Below are 25,343 nucleotides of genomic sequence, written 5' to 3'. Positions count from 1 at the left end.
TAATATCCTAGGAACACAAGATCAGCAACCAAACAAATCTCCGAGGTGCCTACCTCCTTCTGCAGGCCTTTAATTTCTGAGCATTCTTCTAGTTTTTTCAAAACATCCTGAGTAACCAAGAGTGCATCTGAGAAGACACTTTGATTTTCTAGAAGGAAATCCAGCTGACAATGCTTCCTCTTACACTCTGAATGAAGAAAATAAAATAAATCAGTCACAGTACTCGAAGTAGAATGCTGAAGCTGTCTGCGGACCCCTGGGCCACATACAACAGCCCTTCTCCCAGCTTCCTGCTCTGTGGCCTCCTCAGCCTGGTTCAAACAATGGAGAATCAGCAGTCATTTCAATAGTGCTTATGTGCAAGGTAGTTCACCTTCACCCCTCAACTGTGGAAAACAGACACTTTAAAGAATGCCTCGGTAAGGTACTGCATTGGATCTTGATTTCCTACCTAACAGAAGTCTTGGGTAAATTCATCAATGAAACAAAAATTAACAAAGCTCATCGAGTCTAGTAACTGGCAGTTCACGAACAATAAAATAGCATTACCTGGTTCTGTGCTTGCCCGCTCTTCTACGCTGGAGCTCTGTACACTAGGAGTTGGGGAACAAACTTCGGCTGTCGCAGGAGGCTCCGACGGGGTCCCAGCATCGCCCTCAACCTCCTGGACTCCGGCAGGGTCCATGCTCGTCCCCTGGGGAGCTGCTGGTGCTGCTTCTTCTGACTCAGCTTTCACAGGGGCCATTGGAGTGGCAGAAACTTCCAGCGGAGGAGCTTCTGCAGCACTTTCCGAGGAAGGAACTTCTACTTGAGGCTTCTCCGGTTCCTTCCTGGACGGTTCAGAGGCTGATGGGGAGACATCTCTCACCACCTGACCCTGGACAGAGCAGCTTACAAGGCTGGTCAGAAGATTTTTACAACTCACGGCCACATCAAACATCTGCAGGCTGTCGGCTAACGAGATGATTTTGGAGAAGTTGTGCTTGCCCACAGGCAGTTTGCCAGTGTACATCATCTCCAGTAAGAGGGCAAACTCCTCGGGGCTCACCACGCTCGCGTCGATGGAGATGGTATCTGTGCTGTCCAGCAGGGTTTTGAACAGGAGGCTGGCAGCCGCCAGGACGAGCTTGTGAGCCCTGAAGTAGATGGCGCCAATGGAAATGGTGCAGTCACAGAACTGCTGCTCTTTGCACAGTGTGTAGAGCTGCTGCAGCAGCTGCCGGCTGTAGTTGGGGAGCTCCATGGTGTCGGCCTGGCCCCTAGAATTCCCTTCCCTTCAGCCAGAGTTTACGGGAGGAGCCGCCCTGCGGAAAGTCACACCACCATGTTACAACTTCACAAGGAACACTTTGAATAAAATCCTAGGCAGAAACCTAGACTCTTCCCAACCTGATCAACTACGTAAACATTACCTAAAGTAAAAAAAATGCTAGGCAGTCAAAGGCGATTCACTCCTTCATTCAACAAATGTTGCTCAAAAGGGAGGGGTGGTGTGCCAGTCTCCTAAAGTCATCATCCCACGTTTACCGGGAAGGGACCGTGTTCAGTGCTTTGTCCCCCAGTGACTTGGGAACCATCACTATTTCCTCTCCATCTTATTCATGAGACTCAAGTCCACATGGAGAAGAGGAAGCACCTGAGGGACAACAGCCATTAAGCAGAGTGACTGCAAGGTGGCAGCCACACGCCACACACCAGTGCTGGCCCCCAGGAGCTCTCAGCCCAAGGGAGGAGACAAACGCACACACAGAGACTTACACTGATGTCCTCAGCTCACACAGCCTGCCACAGCACTGACCGCAGAAACGGCCACCACGCCTGGGTGCTCCTTGCTCACCAGCCCCACCTTCACAAGATTTCCTCAGTGTCTTTTTTTTTTAAAAAAATTAAATGACTTTGGCCTCTACAGCTTATAGTGCTCCACTCAGTCATCCACCTCGTGTCATTTGCCTCATCTGATCCCATCACTTAGAAAATACTACCCAGTGCTGAAGGCCATCAGGGACTACTCCGTGGCCCCCTCCTCTGAACCCCATCTATCTACACCACCTCCAACTGGGAAACCGATAGGTTTCGGAAATGTAAGACATCCATCCTGAATTCTCCTACTGTTTTCTGCACTTCACAATTATGTCTTAGCTGTTCAGACTAAAAATCCAGAGGTCACCTGTGACATTTTTTCTTCTCATAGCTTAAATCCAATCCTTTCTAATTCTATTGGCTCTACCTAAAAAAAAGTCACCCAAATCCACTCGCGAGTCTCCCCCCCTGGTCTCCTAGCTCCGGCCCTTCCCTGGGATACTCCTGGACCTTGCCCTAGCTTCCATCCGGTAGTCACAGCAGTCTATCCTGAACACCGCCAAATCTTGTCACTTGCATAAAAGCTGGTCTTAAGAGTACTAGCCGAGGCTCTGACCGCAGCCTACCATGTCCTTCCTGCTCTGGCTGTCTTTAGCCCGAGACCCCCATCTTGCTGGCCTGGCCCTGCCCACTCCGTGACAAGCACCTCCCCTGTTGACCTCATAACATTCTAAGCTCACTGCAACCTCTGTGTTGCCTCTTATATGAGGGTACTTAAAAAAGTTCAAAGAAAATAAAAATAAAAATTGATTTTGGTGCAAAGATGTTTTGAAATTAGTGCAGCTTTCATACAACATGCATTTTCTCACTTTAAAAACTTTTTATTTCTTTGTGATTGGAGGGGCAAGATTGGCAGCAATACAGAACTGTGGAACTATCAAAACCACTTGAGCAGTGCCCTTGCAACAGACCCCACATCAGGGCCCTGGGATGGTTGGGAGGGTAGGTGTGGCTTCTCGCCTTAACTCTCCCCTCACCCCAGGTACAGGAAGGAAAAAAGAGAATTTCAAAATGGTCACACTCACTTTCCTCTAGCCATTGACCCTTCACACCCTAATCAAACATGTAAAAAGTATCAAAAATAAAGTTTATAAAGAGAGAAGAAAAAGAATTTGACATGCTCAATGCTAGATATGAACAAGTTATGATTTGGGGCAGCTTATTAATATGCATTATATTTGGATTTTCTGTATTACATACATGTGTGAACATACATTTATAAAAAAATTTTTTTAATTGTTTGTGAAGGAATGAGGAAGAGAAAATATAAGTTCCTAGCTACTGGTTTTCATCCCCAAATGCTCACAACAGCTCGAGGACCAAAGCTAGGAGCCCGACAACCTGAGTCATTCCCGTGGCCTCCTAGGATCCGTACTGCAGGAAGCTGGAGTCAGACAGCAGGGCCAAGGACTGAACTGGGGCACTCGGGTACGGAACACAGGGGCCTGAATCACTGCGCCAAATGCCCAACGCTCCATGGGCTCTTTGGAATTCCTCCCTTCCCCAGTGCGTGTGGCCGGCTCGCTCACTCCCACCAGCTCTCTGTCCAAAGGCCACGCTGCAGTCAGTAATGCCTTTCCTGATCATTGTCTCTAAACTGCAACCTCCCCTCTAACTTCAGAACATCCCACTCCCAACTTCCAATCTGTTTCTTTAAATTATAGCACCAGTCACCAACTGACACACACTATTTTTAAAAATATTTATTAAGGGATCCTGGGCATGCAAGGCGAGGACTTCAGCCACAAGGCTACCAAGCTGGGCCCTGACATATGCTATTTTACTTGTTCTTTACTTTATCAATTTCCTGTCATAAAATGTAGCCTCCATTGAGAAGAACTTTTTCACGTGCTGTGTCCCAGTGCTTAATATTCTGCAACAATCAACAGGAGTACTATTGGTTAGCTGATGTGATGAATAACTGGAGGGAAAAGTAATGATAGAAATTCACACACAGAAACCCAGTTTGGGGGATGGAAGAATCCAGAAGTTAGAGTAGTTTCATGGAGGATCACAAGAGCTGGCCTGCATCTGAAAAGAGGGACCAGCAAAGGTGAGGCAAAAAGGCTAGGAAAGAAAGCCATGCTGGACAGGCACGCCTGCTCGAGGCCACAGATTGAGAAAGCATCCTTTGGGTGTAGGGGTGTGATTCTAGGACATGTGATTACACAGAGTTCAGAGAAACCAGAATACAAAGCAGCTATAGCGAGGTCCCAGAGACAAATCTGGAGCAGCAAGGGATTGTGGTCACAGGAAATGGGCACAGATCAGTTCAGGGGCAGGGATTTTGCCCAAGGGAGGGAGGAGTCATTGAGGTTGCTGACGGGCTTAAAGCAGGACAGTCCTATAACGAGATACACATTTGAAATCTATCGCTTATCCATATCTATACAGAAGTCATGGGGCATGGCACAGTAGCCTAGTAGCTGAAGTCTTCTCCTTGAATGTGCTGGGATCCCATCTGAGCGTTGGTTCATGTCCCAACAGCCCTGTTTCCCATCCAGCTTCCTGTTTGAGGCCTGGGAAAGCAGTCGAGGATGGCCCAAAGCCTTGGTACCTTGCCTTAGCATGGGAGACCCAGAAGAGGCTCCTGGCTTCGGATTGGCTTAGCTCTGGCCATTGTAGCCACTTGGGGATTGAACCATTATATGAAGACCTTTCTTTGTGTCTCTCCTTCTGTCTTTATATCTGACTTTCCAAAAAAAGAAATAAATAATTCTTAAAAGAAAGAAAGAAAATAAGAAGTTAATTTACCCCAGATACATGACAAAAACAATGTGGAAATAATAGTCTTACCCACTTAAAAAAAATTCTAGCAATCAAAACACCATTATTGGAAATAAAGCATTGACAAAAATCTCATGTCCATTCATGCTAAAGACTTTTCTATAAATTAGAAAATAGAAGGAACTTCCTCAACTTGATAAAGAATATCATCAAAAAAAAAAAAAAAAAAAAAGACCCACAGCTGACAGCATACTTAACAGCAAGAAATTCAGTTTTCTCACTGAGACCAAGATCACAGCAAGGACATTTTTTCACATAACTGCTTTTCAATATTGTCTGGAAGTCCTAGCATATAGGAAATAAAAGGTGCATAATGTAGGAAGAGATATGTAAATCTTTGTTTGCAGATGACATGATGGTCTACATGGGAAATCTGAGAAAACTGTCCTAAATAAAATGAAGCAAAAATAAAACCTCCTCCTGGAATTAATAAGCAATTATAGCAAGGTTACAGAATACAAAGTTAATACACAAAATTCAACTGCTTTCCTGTATATTAGCAATGAACAAATCAAACCTGAAGTTGTTTTTTTTTTTTTTAAGATTTTATTTATTTATTGGAAAGTCAGATATACAGAGAGGAGGAGAGACAGAGAGGAAGATCATCCCTCCAATGACTCACTCCCCAAGTGAGCCGCAACGGCCGATGCTATGCCGATCCGGAGCCAGGATCCAGGAACTTCTTTCGGGTCTCCCACATGGGTGCAGGGTCCCAAAGCCTTGGGCCGTCCTCCACTGCTTTCCCAGGCCACAAGCAGGGAGCTGGATGGGAAGGGGAGCTGCTGGGATTAGAACCGGCGCCCATATGGGATCCCGGCGCGTTCAAGACGAGGACTTTAGCTGCTAGGCCACCCTGCCGGGCCCTCAAATATGAAGTTTAAAAACACTCCTGAAATAGTTAGGTAAGACCTGACAAAATATGACCAAAAATCTATATGACAAAAACTGAAACACTCTGATGAAATAAATCCAAGAGCCAAATAGACATTCCATGTTCTTGAATAGAAAATATTGCCAAGACACTAGTTCTCCACAACTTGATTTACAGATTCAACACAATCTCAGTAAATTCTGTGGCTATCAACAAACTGATTTTACAGTATATGATAAGGTCAAATACCCAAAAGAACTAAGATAATACTGAAGAACAAAGTTGGAGGGCTGACAGGATGTGATTTTAAGACTTACTACAGGAAGGTCCAACACGATGGCTCAGGGCTAAATCCTCGCCTTGCATGCACTGGGATCCCATATGGGCACCAGTTCATATCCTGGCTGCTCTACTTTCCATCCGGCCCCTTGCTTGTGGCCTGGGAAATCAGTCGAGGACTGCCCAAAGACTTGGGACCCTGTACCCGCGTGGGAGACATGGAAGAGACTCCTGGCTCCTGACTTCAGATTGGCTCAGCTCCAAATGTTGCAGCCATTTGGGGAATGAACCAGAGGATGGAAGATCTTTCTCTCTGTCTCTTCTTCTTTCTAAATTTGCCTTCCCAGTAAAATTAAATAAATCTTAAAAAAAAAAAAAAAAAAAAAGAAGAAGAAGAAGAGAAAGAAAAGGAAAAAAGGCTTACTCCAGGGGCCAGGGACTATGTCAGGTAGACATCAGAAACCAGAAATTTTAGCCAGGTCTCCCATGTGGGCGGCAGGGGCCCAAGTACGTGGACCATCTTCTGCCATATTCCTTGGTGCATTAGCAAAGAGCTGGACTAGAAGTGGAGCAGCTGGGACTTGAACCAGCACTCTGATAAGAGAAGCTGGTATTACAGGTAACAGCTTAGCCCACTGTATCATGATGCCAACTCCAAGTCAACCAATCCTTGACAAAGGAGCATAAGTGGTCTTTATACAAATAGTGTTGGAACTAAACAATCACACACACAAAAATATGAAACTGGACACCGATTCACAAAAATGAACTCAACGGGGCTGGCATGGTGGCATAGCAAGATAATCTTCTGCCTGCAGTGCTAGCATTCCAAATGGGAGCTGGCTCCTGTATCTGATCCAGCTCTCTGCTAACAGCTTGGGAAAGCAGTTGAGGACGGCCTAGGTCCTTGGGTGCATGCATCCATATGGGAAGCTGGCTTCCAGCTTCAGGATGATCCAGCTCTGGCCATGGCTGCCACTTGCAGAGTGAACCAGTGAACAGATTTCTCTCTGTGTCCCTTTTTTCTGTAATTCTGACTTTTGAGTAAAAAAAAAAATTACAAAAAACAAAACTTAACTCAATAAGCCCAGCAACTTAAATGTAAAACTATAAGACTGTAAATTCCTAGAAGATAACATAGGAGAAAGCCTAGCTGATTGTCAAGTGTAAGGACAATTCTTCAGGTACAACAGCAAAGGCACAATCCACGAAAGAAATAACTGATAAACTAAACTCCATTACAGTAGTAGTAGTAATAATAAATAATAAATAGTAATCGTAATAATAATAAAATAGTAATAATAATAAAAAAAAGCTTCCATAATAAGCAATCAAGAAAATGACAATACAAACCGCAGATGAGAAGAAAATATTTACAAAAGTTACAGCTGATCAATGACTGTTTCAAAATATACAAAGAACTCTTATAGCTCAAAAATAAGAAAATGGTCAACCTGATTAAAAAAATCTGAAAAAGACATGAACAGACACTTCACCAAAGAAGATATGCAGATGGCAAAGGGCACATAGGAAGAGCTGTGCGACACCGTGGATCACCTGGGGACTGCCAATCAAAGCAACAAGACACCATGACACAGCTCCTAGGACGGTCAAGACTGAAAACAATGGCGACTCCAAATGCTGACCGGGGCAGAGCAGCGCAGAGCACCAGCTCACATGCCAGTGCCAGCGGGGGAGGATGCAAAATAACTTCATTCTACTTTGGAAGACAGTTAATTACAAAAGAAAGCATATAACCTGGCAATCACACTTCCTGTAATTACTTAAAGGAACTGAAGACTTACGGGACAAAAGTCTGCACATGATTGTTCACAGTAGCTTGCTCGTAACTTCCATAATTTGGAAGCAATGAAGAAGTAACCGAACAGATAAAATAAATGCACATTACTAAGTGACACAAGCCAGTCTGAAAAGGTTACATAATGTGTGCGACACAGTGTTGGGGGTAGACAGGGAGGGAAAAGACAGAGCAGAGGATTATTAGGGCAAGAACTCATTCTGCATGAATCTATAATGGTGGATACAGGCCACGAGACTCCTGTCAAAACACAACGAAGACACACACCAACAGTGAACCCACACGAAACCTATGGACTTTGGGTAATAATGATGTGTCAATATAAACCCATCAATTTAAAAATGTACCAAATGGGCCTGGCATGAAAGCCTAGTGGTTAAAATCCTTACCTTGCATACGCTAGGATCCTGTATGGGCTGTTTTGTGTCTAGACTGCTCCAATTCCCTTCCAGCTCCCTGCTTGTGGCCTGGGAAAGCAGTGGAGGACGGCCCAACGCCCTGGGGCCGTGCACCTGCGTGGGGGACCTAGAGGAAGCTCCTGGTTCGTGGCTTCAGACGGATTCAGCTCTGGCCATTGTGGCCACTTGGGGAGTGATCCAGCAGACAGAAAACCTTTCCCTCTGTCTCTCCTCTCTGTAAATCCGTCTTTCCAAGATAGATAGATGAATAAAGAAATAAGTTGTAGAAAACACCAGCAGGGGAGGCTGCACGTGGTGTGAAGGACGCAGACACAGAGGAACTCTGCTTCCCATCGAGTTCCTGCAGACCGAAACCACTCCAACAGACGAAGCTAGCGGTTAATATATAATATTTCTTAAACTACATCTACGTCTTCCAATCCTGCGCACCTCAAAATCTCCACACGGATGGGCACTCGTGAAGTAATGTGACATTTTGAGCTGGCTCAAGGAGGATCTTTGAGAACATTCAGCCCGCTGGGTAGTTTGTTTCAATAACAGCATTATCAAATTGTATACACACATGTTAAAACAGATAAAATAATACCAGGAGCTGGGTAACTCACTGGACCCACGGTAAAAGCAGGAGTGGGGCTGAAATTTTTATCTCTTTTTACTTAGGGAAAGAAAAGCAATTTTCCTAAGACTTAAAATAAGCAAAGGTAGGAGCTATCTTTCTATGATCAGGTGACCGAAATTTTAACATTTTAATAAAAATTAGAAGAGGAAGTCAGCTTGCAACGTACAGGAAGCATAAACTACTAAATGGGCATTCAAGTGAACAAGTAAAACAAGCCGCCTCCCCCGGCCCCCAGACCCCTGAGCCATCACTGGTCCTGCTCACCAATTCTGTCAACACAGTGTGAGTTGGGGTCACAGACACAGACCTTACAGATCAGTTAGCCAACACCTACCTGCAGGTATATTACATCTCTTTCGTATTAATAATAAATAAGAGATGGGATTATATTTTCACGGTACCAAATTCTGCTTTATGGCCATGGAGCGTATCCACATTTTGCATCAGGTTGAAAAAAAAAAAAAATAACTCCCACCAAGAGCCAGAGGGACATGTCCTAAGCAGCAGTTACAGCAATTTGTGGTCAGAGCTAATTGATATTTTTCAACAACTAAATTAGAAGACAGAACAGAATAAATTCAACAGAATCTGCAGTTGAAAAGGGTTAAAAATTGAACCAATTGTGGCTTACCAGTACATATGGTACTGAAAACATGGTTATAAGCTTGAGCAGTGAGGCTGCAAACATTCAAGGGCGGTCAAGGGCTACAAAATGGAACCCAGTCGCCAAGGTTGAAAGTTGAAAATCTGCTGTGATTAATAGGAATACTAATTAAAGAACAGACTTTTAGCAAAATGGCACACTGAGCTGATGCAAACAAGTCTTTTCTTCCACCTCAAACACACAGAAATTCTGGATAAAACGCACACTCACACAAAAAAAAAAGCTTTTAAAATATGTAGCCAAGCTCTTAAAAAAAAAATTTGAAAAAGGGAACTCCCCAGGCGCCCGAAATGAAAGAACGCCGATATCAAAGCCAGCACAGTAACTGGCAGTTGAGACCGTGGTGGTCCACAGAGGCTTTAGATGCCTACACAGACACTGGGCTTGAAGGAGGAAGCATTCACACTCGCAAGCAAGCGGGCAATGGAACCCCGACAGGCAGAAGGTGGGGAAGTTAGATCCAAGTCCCCGGAGCCCCGCACACCTATTCCTCCTTTCTATGCAGTCTGTAAACTTCCTCCTCCCTGGCACAGTTGTTGCTCACTGTCTAGAGCATGAAGAAGAAAAAAACACATCCACAAAAATTCTAACACGTGGGCTGGCCCAGGCCACACAGAGGTACAGGATACATTTTTATACATTTTTAAAGATTTACTTATTTGAAAGGCAGGGTTACATAAATGGTGGGGGTGGGTGGAGGGAATAGGGAGGAAGAAAGATTTGGCCAGGTCAAAGCCATCAGGGTCTTCGGGGTGGGTTTTCCAGGCAGATGGCAGGGGCCCATGCAGTTAGCACGGAGCTGGATTAGAAGTGGAACAGCTGCTACTTGAAGCTGTGCTCACTGTGATGCCAGCGACACCAGAGCAGCTTCACCTGCTGCACCAGGATGCTGGCCCAGATGTTTACATTCTTCATCAGACAAGGATTCCAAGCTGAGAAATTAACATAAGAAGGAGTCTCTGACACAACAATAAAACAAACAAACAAACAAAACCAAACGAACAAAAACTCACACTACATCCAGGACCCAAAGCGCAGAGATTCACTTGAGGAAAAAGAAAAATACAAAAATAATTCTGCCTTCATAGGCCTGGTGTGGTAGCCTAGTGAATAAAGTCCTTACCTTGCATGTGCTAGGATCCCTTATGGGCACTGGTTCGTATCTAGGCTGTTCCACTTCCCATCCAGCTCCCTGCCTGTGGCCTGGGAAAGCAGTGGAAGATGGCCCAAAGCCTTGGGACCCTGCACCAGAAGCAGCTCCTGGCTTTGAACAGCCTCTGTTCCAGCTGTTGCAGCCACTTGGGGAGTGAATCAGCAGACAGAAGATCTCTCTGTCTCTCCTCTTCTCTGTAAATCTGTCTTTCCAATGAAACTAAATAAATCTTTATATATATGAGAAAGAAAAGAAATCACTACAAGAGCATCTACAAATGCTAAAGGCAGGAACTGTCAAGGGAACATGTGAAGCAGGGGTAGGGAAAGATTTATTAATGCCATAAAAGGGGGGGGAAAAGTAGTATGATGAATTAGACTATATAAATATCAAAGTTCTGTTAAAGAATTCTACAGATAATTGGACAAAAAGCAGAAATGGGAGATGGCATATGCAAGGTTTAAAGGCATTGAGAATTACCATGTAAAATACACAACAATTCCTACAATTCTAAGAGGAAAGAAACAGAAATTCGGTAGGTGGTAGTAACAACAGTTGCAATAGCAATAACAGTCAGCATCTATTTGAAAGGGTTACAGAGCGAGAGGGAGAGATCGAGAATGAGATATTCCATCCACTGGTTACTCCTCAAATGACTGTAATGGCAGGAGCTGTGCCAAGCTGAAGCCAAGAGCCTGGAGCCTCTTCTGGGTCTCCCACATGGGTGCAAGGACTCAAGCACTTGGACCATCTTCTACTTCTTTCCCAGTTGCATTAGCAGGGAAGTGAATTCTAAGTGGAACAACCAGATCTTATCCTGGTGCCCATACGGAATGCTGGCGTCCTGGGCTTCGGCCGGACTTGCTACACCACGGCACCAGCCCCATCTATTGGAGGCAAACTCAGGAAGTGTTCCAGATGCTCTACACACAGAAATAACACACTTGATCCTCTAATAAGTGGATAAAGCAGACCCTGTTACCACCCTGTTTACCATCTGGGAAGCTAAGGCCCAGAGAGGATGATGAATTTCTCCAGGGTCTCAGAGTAATGGGTAGTAGAATCAGGATTTGAATCTAGGACATCACTGGATGGGTATATAAATCCACACGGTTCTTCTGGAAACGTAAGTTGGTAATGCAGAGTTCTGTAGGGCATTTGTGTCCTGCGAGGTAAGAATCATCCTTCTGCAAAAACGCTCCTGTAGCTTTCTCTGGTCCTTACTTAGTTCCAACGTTGGGTCTCCACCCTCTCTGCAATGACTACCAGGGTCACTCCAGAGGCCCCCCCCACAAACACACACACACACACACACACACACACACACTACAATAGATAAACAGAGAACAACAAGGAAAGTTTGGTCAACATGGACTCACACATACCTTACTAGGTAAGACACAGAGCAGGTACTCCTCACCAAGGTATTGAACATTTCTCTGCACACCCTCCTATAACGGTTATGCACCTCAATTGTTGAAATGTCAATGGAGTAGCACAGGATATGGTTAAGAACTTGCATTATTTTCAATATATTGTTTACTCAATACTATGTGAATTAATACCATAACACTGTATATTGTTGCTGATGTTATGTTGGGGCTTTTGATTGATCAGGATTTTACTCTGTTGGCTCTGCCTTAAGACCAGAGAAGGTCTCCTCAAGAAGCCGTTCAACTTATCTAGACGATAAGATGTTGGACTCTATGCTTGGTATATGCTTACAATGAAGGAATCTCAACTGAACTTGAACTGTGGTTACGCAACAAGGTGGAGGAACCCACCATGGGGGGGGGGTTGTGAGAGGGGTGAGAGAAATCCCAGTACCTATGGAACTGTGTCACATAATACAATGTTATTAATAATAATTAAAAAAAACACTCCCGTAGACCCATGAAGAAATATGGACAGGAAGATTACTGGGGTATTGTTTGTAGCAGCAGGGAGATAAGAGGCAATGTGTCTGTTCTTTCCCAGAAGAATGAGTAAGCCCATGTGCAGGCTGCACACTGTGAACACAGCGCATCAGATGGGAGGGACAGCTTGCTGCTCGCATGAACGTGGACAGACAGATCCTGGAGACCCAGTACTGAGCAGAAAAGATAAGAACCAAGACAACATTCATGTAAGGATGAATACATAGAAAAACCAAAACTATGTATTAGATCAGGCTATATATATCATCAAAAGGATTGAGTTACCAAATACATTAGACTGGCTGAAGGGAGTGGGGATGTGACCAGGAGCTAGGGGTGACAGGAAGAGACAATGTGTGGGGCCCTGTGCAGATAAACAAATGCTGGAGAGGAGGTTCTCCAAGCCTCCCTCATGAAAAGACAGACCTAAGAAATTACACAACAAAATAAGTCATGACAACTTCACTGACAAAAGACATTCCACGTGGAAGACAGGGAAACAGCACCTCCAAGCACTGAAAATGATGAAAATTACAGAATTATAGAATGTTATAAAATGCTATACATTAATCATGCTTTGTTTTAATAAACAGGCAAAATGAATAGAAGTCATAATAAAGGGAAAAGTAGGAAAAGATAGGCAGATGTGGAAAAGAGCTTCTAGGACAAAAAAATGACTGAAAGGCATCTATTAATGAATTAACTAGATTAGAAACAGCTAATAAATCAATGATTAGGAGAAAAATCTAAGAAAAGTGCTCAGAAGGTAGCAGTGAGTTAAAAACTGAAAATAGGAGAGACATGGGACCTGAAGGGAGAATGAGCAGGCGAAGCGTGCATGGGACCGGCATTCCAGCTGCTGCAAGTAAATGGAGGCCACAACGTGTGAGGATCTCCTACAAGTGAAAACAGACGAGTCATCAGAACATCAACAGAACACACACACACGAACAAACCAGATAAAATGTAATAACAAGAGAATGACAATTAGACTGATACAAATGTCCTGTTAGTAGTGATAGATGTTAGCAGGAAATACAGTTTTCAAACACTAGGGTGAATCAGCCACTATCTTGAGACCGAGATTCAGAGAACTCAGTATTACTGAAAGACATCATAAGAAAACTGAACCAGAAAGCATATTGTGTAAGGAAAAACTTGTAAATAGCAAGCAAAGAAACTGCTAAACATCAAACTCACTAAAATGGTTTTAAATTGGACTTGACAGCATCAAATGTTGTCTAAGAACTCTCAAACATCATTAGTAGAGTGTAAAATTATCTAATGCTTTGAGGAACTGGTTAGCAACTTCTATAACCAAGAATGGATTACCACACAGGCAACAACATGGATGAATCACATAAATGTTATTATCAAAGAAATCAGACACAAAAGCAAAAATACCATATGATCCAATTTACTGGGAATACAGACAAAACTAAGAAACACAGTCCTCCAAAAAAAAAAAATCATTAGTGATATAAATTTGACAACAGCTTTAACAGTGATGGGGTGTTTTGGGAACAGAATCAGAGACACCTGGATCTCCTAGGAGAGTGGGAATGTTTTGGTACATTATTTGAGGTGGTAGTTATAGGAGTAGGTATTTGCCAAAGCTCTTCAAACAGAATACTGCACTGCTGATTAAGTACATCTTCACGAAAAAATTGCTAAATATGTCAGTCCAGCTAAGATGGCACAGACTCAAAATGCATATGGAAGGGAGGTTAAAAACAAGGGAGCACAGTGGCGTCAGAGTGGCTACCACAGTTGAGTGCTTTCCATGGGCCAGGTACCCTAGTTAAATGCTCTGCGTATGTTTAACTTGTTAATCCCTTCAACAACGCTGTAAAGCTGATGCTCTTATCATCTTCATTTTCAGATAAGAAAATTGTAGCACAGAGAGGCTACCTAACTACCCAGAGTCGAGTGGCGTGTGTTGTCAGAATGAAGTTCAAAATCAGGTAGTCTGGCACTGCGGTCTACACAAAATGAAAGGTGAGAGAAGAGAAACTAGAGTTAGAGAATTCTAAAAATCAAGAGGATGACAAAAAAAAAAAATAAAATTAGGTTTAGCCTTTTCAGTGATGTGTGTATTTGGAGAGTATAAGGGAAAAGGAGCTAAATAAATAAGTTCAAACAAGATGCATAAAATTAAGATTATAAGACTAATCCAGTAGTAAGTGGGAAAAGGGAAAAACAAAGGCAAGAAAACAGCAGCAAGCAGAAAACAAATTAAGGCAGTAGAAATAAATCCAAGTGTACTGGCAATCACAATAGAGACAGCCGAACCCTCCTGTTCAAGCCAACACTCTCGGTGGGTTTTTTAAAGCCAGCTGTATGTTGCTTATCAGCGTGTGGGTGTGTTTACGCTTCGAGTGCCAAGCACGTGGTAAAGCACTGTGTGTTAGCAGTTATTGTTGTCACTAAGAGAGGCTGTGAAATCATCCTCATTAAACAGTTTTGAAACAGCCATCTGACTTCACGGCTTACGTGTGTGTGTGCGTCTGTAAATAAACATAACTATATAACCTTCATAGACCACTTTCAGGTACCAAGTTGTGTTATTAAATAAACAAACAGAAACATGAGGGATACACGAGTGGTTTGGGGGCCAGTGAAGCATACCAGAGAGACGATAAACTACAACTTGCTGATCTTACAGCTGCAATGGAAAAACCTCTAACACCTATTGACTGTTTCTGCCTGACTCCCTTTGCAGAGAAGGTAGATGGGGAAAGCACAGCGTCAGATGTCATATGGTTACAGTGTGTTTTCCAGAGGTTGGAATCTTTAAGCCCTACAGCTTCATATAGGGAGACAGCCTAAATTATGTTATCAAGCACTGAGTAAAATTGCCAGGCCTGAAAAACTGTCGAAGGTCTCATGGGAAGAACGTTTAAGCAACAAAAGAGTACCAGGAAGATGGATGTTCCTCAAAGGAACAATATTAAAGCCTCAAGAAAAGACTATACTGATACAGAATAAAGACACTGAAAAAGAAGAAACTTAATCGGCTGAACCAAGTGCTGCATAATGACCCAAAACACAAATGGGAATTCAACACAAAGTAGAAACTAGGCCAGCTTTCTGAAAGGAGCACAAAGAATATTTATTTATTTAAATTTTTATTCTGTCCACTTCTAAAAAAAAAAATTCCATAAAGTTTGAACAGTCCCCAAGTTAGCAAAAATCAAAACAGGAAAAGCCCAAGTGATAACTTAGCTTGCAGGAAACATGGAATCCCTTTAATGAACAGGAAGGCAACACTTAAGATTCAGTCTCGATTTAATTATACTTTGCCTAATTAAATAAATAGATGTTCTGCAATCCGTAACTGCTAACAAGTTCCCACGCAAGGCGAGGCCTCTGTTGCCACTATTGGAGGGTATGGAGCCCTTGGTCCCTCATGGAACCAGACCTGCTTATTCCCCAATTTACCGTACTTACTTTCCTGTAAGTCTTCAGCCAGCAGTACACAGATGGTGAGCAGTAACCATTTATGGGTCAACTGCCCTTCATTTACTCTGCATATTCTAGGTTCTGTGTGGGTGCCAAGTGAAATATATAAAACAGCATCCTTGTCCATTAGCAGTTGGTAAGAAAGTTGACTCAACTTTGGAATGACCAAAACAAAATTCTTACAAGGACTGGATTTTCAAGAGATGAGAAGAAAAAGGAAGAGGAGAGAAAAGTCAGACTAATTACAGAGTGGCAGGGAAAGGGCGAGAGCTGGTAGTTTCAAGTGAACGACAGTTTCAACAGGCGAAAGTGACAAGTCAAAGAGACATGCACAGAAGGTGAACACAAGCCTGGCTCCAGAGGAGGCACACGCAGCAGGTGTGTGGCAGATAATGCACGCACGTGGGCAGGTGGCACAGCAGCTGGCATCAGAGAGGCACCAAATAAGCCGCCACTCCTCATGGAAACTGGGCTGGCTGCAGCACACAAGAGGAAGTGTGGAGTACAGGTTACATAATGAGTGGAGAAACTAAATGCTTGTTTTAAGGGCCAGAAGCTGCGGAACAGCACGATGAAAGCAGAGCAGGACCAGTGCCACATGGGGAGTCCTCATAAGCAAAGAGATGAGCTCTAAGGAAGAACAGCCACAGATACACTTCTACCAGTAAACCTGCTACTGCGTGGATTTCTACATCTCAACATCCAAAGGAAAAAAGCCATCCTTACCCTTACCAAGGGTCCTGAATTCTGGTTCCCTTCACACTCCTGCCCTGGGGTACACCTACCCCATGGTCTGAGACGTGCATCTCCTGGTCTCCCTGGATGCACACCTGCTGGAAGTTGTGTGTTTGTGTTCAGTTGCTATTGTTAGCAATATTCCTTACTTCCTGAAAAAAATCTTTACTTTTGTCTTGACGCCTGGGCTCTGCTAGGAGCAGAGAGCTAGAAGAGACCTATTCATTGCTCTCACCTACCAGGAGTTTATTACTTTGTCAATCATGTACTCTTCATCCTGTGACCAAGTGACCTCGGTCCTATCTCCTTCCTTTTTATGGGAGGAAACCGAGGTCCTGAGGGGCCCAGCTGGTCTCTGATCCTCCTCTGGTTTAACCCCTTGGCTATTGAGAATCTCACAAACAACCAGAGTCAGGTGAGATAAAGACACTCTTCAAACGTAATTAGAGCAAAGATCACACATTCAGAGACAAGAATTGGGGGATTTGCCACACATAAAAGATGATTTAAAATATAAGGTATCTGAGGAATATCAGTCAAGTTAAAAGAGAACCTCTAGCAATTATTTCTGAGAATGCAAGGAGGATTGAAAGAGGTTAGAAAAGGGTGACTATAGCTTTTAGCAGGCCCAGGTTTCTCAAGTTCAAAAGCAGCTGTCATTCGGTCTCTTCTCTTACACTGAAGGTCTGACAGGTGGAAATGTACAATGTGAAAGAGATACAGACTTTTGTATTTTACACTCCCATGCCTTCCATACTGCCATGGTTGTTTCTATGTTGCCTTCACTCATCACTATCATTCCGTCCAAAATGGGAGACTATTTTGGTCCAATCACCAAGATTTGCAACAGTACCAGAATGGCCTGTATGCTTTCCTAAGGTGTATGTCAGTCAGTGGAAGTCCAGGTGGCCAGAACAGCCCTCAAGAACGCCAGCACTAAGGATTCTAAGGATCCATGATGGCCCTGAGGGAACTGTTCTGTAGACACCAAGAATCCATCTAGTATAAAAACGTGTGGATGTCATAATACTTGGCATGTAATTATCTATAAATGCCATCCTCCCCGGATTACACCCCTTACACGGCATACCATGCTTTCCTTACTTCAAGATTTTTGTCACTTTGTATAATACTAGTATCTCTACTTAAAGAAAAATAGTGTGATATGTATATATTATATTGATATATAATGTGAATGTGGCAACATGGGTTTTTTTTAAGGATTTTATTTATTTTTATTAGAAAGGCGGATGGGAAGCAGAGCTGCCAGGATTAGAACTGGTGCCCATATGGAATCCCGGCGTGCTCAAGGCGAGGACTTTAGCCACTAGGCCACGCTGCCGGGCCCTTGGAATTCTTTAAAAACTAAAAAGCAAAGGGGTTGGCCCAGTGACATATCAGCTACCCCGGCAACACAGGCATCCTAGACAAGAGCCAGCTGGTAACTCCAGCTGCTCCACTTCTGGTCCAGCTCCCTGCTAATGGTCTAGGAAAAGCAACAGAAGATGGCCCGAGCACTTGGGCTCTTGTCACATTTGGAGGACCCAGCTGAAGCTCCTGCCTCCTGGCTATGGCCTGACCCAACACTGGCTGTTGAAACCATCTAAGGAGGGAGCCAGCAGCTGGAATCTGTCTTTCCTTCTCTCCCTGTAACTCTTCCAAATAAATAGTTAAATCTTTTTTTTTTTAAAAGGAGATGGGTAATAAAATTTAAATGATAAAATTTTTTAAAAATAAAATCACCAAAAGGGATAAAAGAGGGGCCATCATTATGGCAAAGCAAGTTAAATCACCATTTGTGACACCAGCCTCCCATATTGGTGCTGGTTTGAACTCCAGCTGCTCCACTTCCAAGCTGGCTCCTTGCTAATGCACCTGGGAAAGCCACAAAAGATGGTTCAAGTGTTTGAGCCTCTGGACCCTATGGGAGACCTGGAGGATTCCTGATTCCTGCCTTCAGCACGGCCCAGTCCTAGCAGCGGTGTCCATTTTAGGGCGTGAATGAACCAGAGGGTGCAACATGTCTCTGTCTCTCTCTCTCTCTAGTTCTCCCTTTTACAAAAAATAAATATTTATTTTATTTAAAAAATGAAATGGACACAAGAAAAAAACCAAAATATTAATAGTCCTATATACCCATTAAAGAAATTGAACCTACATATTTGTATCTAGGAAATGGGGTAGTTCTATATCTGGTAAAGACATTAAAAGAACTTATAAATCTTTTTACAAGGCAAAAAAAAAAAAAAAAAAACCTAAGACAATGCCTTCTTTACATACTGAGATTTACAAATCGTAATTCCATGTATCCCCAATTTACAGATGAGGGCTGCGGCCCCAAAATGCAAAAATACCCAATGCCTTGGCAAAGGCTCGGAACCAGCACACAAACTGTAAGGTTGGGCGCAGGTTCGCTGCTTCAACTTCAGTGTCGCCCTCTGCAGGCCCTCTCCTGTGCGGGGGCTCAGAGGGCTTGAGGAGGTGCAGCTGTCAGCCGCGGCTTCCGGAACAGCGCACTTAGTCCCGCTCTGAGGGAGCCGGCCGGGGAGCCAAGCACAAGCACTTTGCACCATCTCCGGAGGTGACACTGTGTCTGTTACCAACTCAGGCCTAATGAGCTCCTCCTTGCTCCCTTCCTATTCTACTATATTAGATGAAGATATTATACATGAAATAACCACGAATAGCTACTGGTAATGTTCCTACTATGTTTCTAAGCATTTATTATCTCCTTTAATATTAACAACCTAGCAAAATAGCTAAACTCAATGTAGTTACCTGATAATAGAGAGGTTGAATAACAAACTCAAGGCTGCACAGCAAATCAACAGCAGAACTAAAATTTTCATCTGGGCCAATCCTACAGCTCATAGGCTTTTATCCACTGGAATAATTTCTCACACTTTCACGTGCATACAACCACCTGGCAAGCGGGGACTATTTCGGAAGAGGCGGTAGTTGAAGTCTCAACGTCCCACACTGGAGTGCCTGGCTTCAATGCCAACCCCATATCCTGACTCCAACTTCTAATGCAGGCTGTGTTGATGGCCACCCATGGCAAGAACTGGACTGAATTCCCTCTCTTGGCTTTGGTCCTGCCTGTTGCAGGCATTTGGGGAGTGAAGCAAGGGACAGACAGAAAAGCTGACTCTCAAAACAAAACAAAAACCTCACAAACAATAATTAAAATCCAGATGACGAAGATGCTATTTGTCCAAGGAACCCTCTGAGTAGCCAAATACTGTGTGACATTGCGTCTTCTTAAATTACATATAATTATCAAACACATTTTAAACAACCCCTCACTTCTAAAAAGTCTGGAGTCATTTTCAAATCCTTTCCTTTTGCACGTGCCCTTGGCTGCAGCAAGCAAAACAAACTCGTGAGTAGCTCTGGGACTGTTATCTGAGCCATGGAGAAGTATAATAATCAGGCCTTAGGCAAAAGCTCCATGGCCTTCTGGTCCCAATCCAAATGCCTTTGGAATGCATTCCAGCAACCTGTTCTTCCAAGGTCAAACCGGCTTCTTTGGCTGGTACCCAAGTTACCAGATCCAACAAGCCCTGATCCCAGGTCAGAGCGTTTCCGATCCAGAGTGAACTGGTCACCTGGACCTGACTAAGGCTTGAAAGCCTCAGATGGCAAAGTAAATCAATAACTGTATGCTGAACTGAACAGAGCAGAGAGATCTTGGCTCACGACATGACATATGACCTACCGTGACATTTTCTTTCTGGCCACTACGCCATCTGTCTGCCCACACAGAACCAGACAACTCTACTTCTCTTTCACAGTCTCCTTCCTAGATCTCTGAAAGCTGCACCTCATGGCCAATAGTCTCTGTGGCATAAAGTCTGTATTAAAACTCAATCATTATGTGTTGCCTTGACATCTAGTGAGACCGAGAGGGCATCAAACGGCCCAGCCAGAAACACTCCTTCCCCTTAACAAACAACCTGCCCACCAAAGGAACAGAGACAATTCCTGCCCGCTCTTTACAATTCCCTACTAACCCCTCAAATTATTCCAACAAGCCAATCACATTCTCAGGCAGAGACCAGGGGCACTTCTAGATACCACAAGGCTGCTTTCCAACACCCCTGGTTGTTTGCTCCTAAGTGCACCCCCTAATTTGGCCCTGTGTTGGGGGCAGTACCTTCCTCCTCAAGGCAGTGAGCATATGTGATGATAGAACGGCTGTCCATCTCCTCGGTTACAGGTGTTCTGTGTTTAGGTGATCCCCACAACGACAGGGTAAAAAGGAGGCATTATCTTTTGCGGACTCTGCGCTTTTTCGTGTCCTTCAATCTCTCGGATGCTTTTGGCAAAGTCAACACTGCTCTACACATTGGTAGCAGTGTCGGCCAATGGGTTAAGCATCTTCCATCAGCTTTCTCATTTAATTTCCCCAACAATCCCATTAGGTAGATACCATTATTACCCCTGTTTTACAGATGAGGAAACTAATGTTCAGCAAGTATATGCAATTTACCCAAGACCACATGGCTAACAAGTTGTGTCAGAGGCTGAAGGCAAACCTGCCTGCCTCTCTGTTCTCAACTGCGACACTGTCTCTCCGGCCGATGCGACCTCCCCCTTCACAGTCACAGACGGCCTGCATTTGAGGCTCCAGCTTCTGCGGCTGGGCTCTGGTGGAGAAGGATGGAGGAAGCGGGTACCTAGAAAGAGTGCCATTAAAACAGGCTGGCCAGGCAGCCAGCCAGTAATTCCTAGCACAGTTTGGACTTCTTTGCCAGAAGATCCAGCTTGGCTGCCAACCTTGCAGATACAGAGACCCTATCCTGCTAGCTTCACAGTGAATTGAATCTGCAGAGGTTGGGTAACATTCTAAAATCTGAAGAGAAGAAATTCTCAATTCAAATAGCAATTTGTTAATTCAGAAGGTGAACTATGCCTATGCTTTAACAGTATTTGTTAAATAATTCAAGTGGCAAGATCGAGCATCATCAGAAAGCTTTTCAGGTATCGTAGGAGAGAGCAGAGAGTTTGCTGTATGTAAATGACATTTAGCAGAAGCCTGGGGCATCTGTCTTTGCCATTAAGGTAAATGCTTAGACCCCAAACTGACAGCGAGAGTCTGGGAGAGTGAGGGTGAGCATACACTGCCGCCTGACATCCTACCGTGTCCCTTCGCTCGCCAAGCTCCTGGACGCCTTGGTGGCTCCAGCCTCTCCTCTAATTTTGGCACGTTGCTGGACTCTGCTTTGTCTTTGAAATAACCTTTGGCAGATATCCGAGAGCACAGGCCTTATTTTCTAGACTCTCTCTCTGACTGCAAGGAGTACCTCCTGTTGTCCTGCCTACCAGCATTTCTTTCCATGCTCTGGGAAACTCTCTCTAGCAGATCAGAACTGTTCCTTTAAGAAGCCTAAGCCCAAGGAAGCCCTAAATCACACAAACTTACGCCCTTCTAGCTGCCTTCAGGGTCATCTTCCAAGCACTGGAGGTGGGAGACTCAGTCTTTATTCCCTCCCACTCCGTTCACTCACCCAATCTTTACACGTTTCTGTACTTCCCTCAGCCCACTTATCACCAATTAAAACTTCTAAAAAAATGCACTTACTAATGCCAAAAATATATGAAATTATTCCCTATGAACAGATAAGAAAACCAGAATTAAAAAAAACACTTGGAGGGGAGTGAATCATCGGATGGAAAATCTTCCTCTCTGTATATCTGACTTTGCAATAAAAATAAATAAATCTTTAAAAAAAAAAGGTTTGAAGTCATAACTGAGAACTATGAAGCAGTGGTTCATATAACAGATTCTGATTAGGTATTCAGTAAGTGGAATGCTTGTTCAGTGATGCTGGGCAGGTCACTTGAATTACTGTGCGCCTGGGTCTTTATACTTTGAGTGTGATGATGAAATGAGGTAAGGCATCTGAACTGCTTTAGTGAAGTGACTGTCAAGAACAAGTGTTAGCTGCCTATAATGAGAATACTATTTGCATGAATACTGCAGGAGAGGGAAGAGCGAGACAGATGTGCACACAGCACTCACGGACGTATAAACTGGCAAGATCTTGCAGAGAAGTACGCCACTCCTCTGGAGCTATAAAAATGCCCTGGGAGAGACACATGAAAATTTGGGAGTGGGGAGGGTTGTGTCTGACATGCACTGTTTGACTGTTTTACCAGAATGACTGTATGTACCAGCTGTTTGTTTACTGATGAACAGTGAGAAACCCAGCAGGTTAAGTCGCTGCCTTCAATGATGGCATCCTATGGGTGCTGTCCTGACTGTTCAATAACCAAACGAGCACCCACATAGCAGGCCTGCATGAAGTTCCAGGTTCCTGCCTTCCGCATGGTCCAGCACTGGCTGTGGCAGCCATCTGGGTAGGGGAGTCAACCAATGGATAATCTTTCTCACTACTAGGTCTCCCCCCTCTCTCTTTAACTCTTTCAAATAAACAAATGCATCTTATTTTTTAAAAATGAGCTGTCCATGACAGAGGGGAGACGTTTTAATTCTATGTCCTTTAGAGACACTTTTAGGGATCTATCAAGAGAGAAATACTTATGAATACTGTAGTTAGAGAAATGCCATTAATTGTTAGCCAAACAAAATTGGAAACTGAGATGTTAACATGAGGCTTTCAAACAAATATTATATATAGTCACATATATTACATAGCCATTAAAATGCAGATTCTATATGCCAGCTAAAGGCTAATTAGCCAAAGGAAAAATGTTTCATCAAATTTAAAAATTTCTTTAAGATACTATCATTAAAGAAAAAAACACAACCCATAAAATGGGATCAAATGTATCTATGGATGCAGCATCTAGAACTACCTACAAGCCAGCAGTCAGTATTTAGAATCCTGAAAATTCAACAATAAAAGGACAAGCCAATTTGAAAATGGGCAAAAGAACTAAACGGACATCTCCCTAAAGAAGAGACAAAATAACCAGCAAGTACATGAAAAGATGCCAACAGCTTTAGTCGTCAGGAAAACGTGTAAGTCAAAGTCATGAGAGGGGCAGACATTTGGCCCAGGGCAAGGCGCCAGCGAGGACACTGCTTCCCAATGCAGCCTCCCAGGACTCCAGACCCGGAGGCAGCACGCAACGACGGCTCAGTGCTGGGTTCGTGCCTGCCATGTGAGAGATGGAAGGGAGTTCCAGCTTCCGCCTGGCCTGTTTATTGTGCACATTTTCAACCACAGGATGACAGATCATTGACTCTCTTAAGTTCATTAAAGGATAACAGTAGAAAACAAAAACCCAAAAATATAAATATATAAATTTTAAAATGAACAGAAATAATAAAAACAGAAAATACAAGCATTGTTGAGGGTGTCGAGAAACTGGAACTCCAACAGAACTCATGCGAGAACACTCCAGAGGAAAGCAGGATGGTACAGATACTGTGCAAGACAGTTCGGCTGTTCCTCCAAAACACCCGGTGGCTGATCAGCTCTCCACCTGGGTATATGTCTTATCAAAGCACTGCAACACACAGAACTTGTACATTAATGTTCACTGGGCCATAACAGCCAAAAAGCGGAAGCAATTTAAGTGTCCATCTGATGAATGGACATACAAAATGAATGTCCATAGAAAGAAATATTATTCAGCCAAAAAAAAAAAGAGAAACATGACGAAATCTTCCTTAAAAAGTTTTAATGATTTAATTTGAAAAGCAAAGACACAAAGATTTGCCACCCAAGGTTTCAGTCCCCAAATGCCTGCACACACTAGGCCAGGCCAAAGACAGGAGGCTGAAACTCAATCTGGGCCTTACACGTGCCTGGCCAGGACCCCCACCCCGGAATCATCATCTGCCGCCCCCCAGGGTGTGCCTTGGTGTGCACCTGGAGCTGAAAGTGGACCTGGAACTCAAACCCACAGTCTAACATGAGATACAAGTATTCTCGGGAGCCAAAAGCCCACCCTCATGAGATGAACCCTGAATACGCTGCGCTCAGTAGAACAGGCACAAAAGGACACATAGTGTATGGTTGATTTATATGAACTGTCCAGAACAGGCAAAGCCATAGTAGAAAGGGATTCGTGGTTACCGGAGGGCTTGGGATGAAGAAAATGAGGAGTGCGTGATCATTAGTAATAGGTAATGGATTTTTGAAGCAAAGATGTTCTGGAACTAGAAAGTGGTGATTATCACTCAGACTTCTATTTATTTTTATTTTTTTAAAAAATACTGTTTTTACTTGAGAAGGAAGGAGAGAAGAAGGGCGTATCTTTTATTCTCTGGTTCACTCCCCAAATGTCTGTAAAAATTAGGCCTGGGCCACACCAAAGCCAGGAGCCTGGAACTCAATCTGTATCCCTCATGTCTGTGGCAGGGACCTAAGTACTTCAGCCCCCATCGACCACCTCCCAGGGTAGGCATTAGCAGGAAGCTGGATTGGAAGTGGAGCTAGGCCGTGATTCGGAGGCATTCTGACATGAGATGTGTGTTCCAAGCGATGTTTCAAATCCTAAGCTAAATGCTTTTGCCACACTGATTTTTATTATTTTATTTTTATTGGAAAGGCAGATTTACATAATAGAGAAGACAAATAGAAAGATCTTTCATCCGCCGGTTCATTCTCCAAATGGCCACAACAGCCAGAGCTTGAGCCGAAGCCAGGAGCTTCTTCTGAGTCTCCCATGGTGGGTGCAGGGTCCCAAGGCTTTGGGCCATCCAGTTTTCCCAGGCCACAGGTGGATGGGAAGAGGAGCAGCCGGGACACAAACCAGTGCTGATATGGAATCCCAGTGCTTGC

At 43.8% G+C, this 25,343-nt stretch overlaps 1 protein-coding gene across 3 annotated transcripts in view; it reads right to left on the bottom strand.

Moving 5' to 3' along the window:
- The window catches only part of ZBTB40 (zinc finger and BTB domain containing 40), an 82,677-nt gene that overhangs the window by 38,020 nt on the left and 19,314 nt on the right, over positions 1-25,343 (bottom strand). Inside the window, exons 2-3 of one of the 3 annotated variants that reach the window (XM_040979500.1) lie at positions 550-1,304; positions 54-187 (exon numbers count right to left, since the gene is read on the bottom strand). The exons of 1 other annotated variant lie outside the window; for it this stretch is intronic. In XM_040979500.1, coding sequence (XP_040835434.1) covers positions 54-187; positions 550-1,243 — 828 coding nt within the window. In that variant the 5' untranslated portion in view covers positions 1,244-1,304. Of the gene's footprint in view, positions 1-53; positions 188-549; positions 1,874-25,343 lie in introns of those variants that run through there. One more of the 3 variants, XM_040979501.1, reaches the window with a different exon arrangement.

Source organism: Ochotona curzoniae, unplaced genomic scaffold, assembly GCF_017591425.1.
Source record: "Ochotona curzoniae isolate NIBS_2020 unplaced genomic scaffold, NIBS_Ocur_1.0 contig_3255, whole genome shotgun sequence".
Lineage (NCBI taxonomy): Eukaryota > Metazoa > Chordata > Mammalia > Lagomorpha > Ochotonidae > Ochotona > Ochotona curzoniae.
The sequence above is the reverse complement of the archived record's forward strand: the minus strand, read 5'-3'. Positions and strand labels throughout refer to the sequence as shown.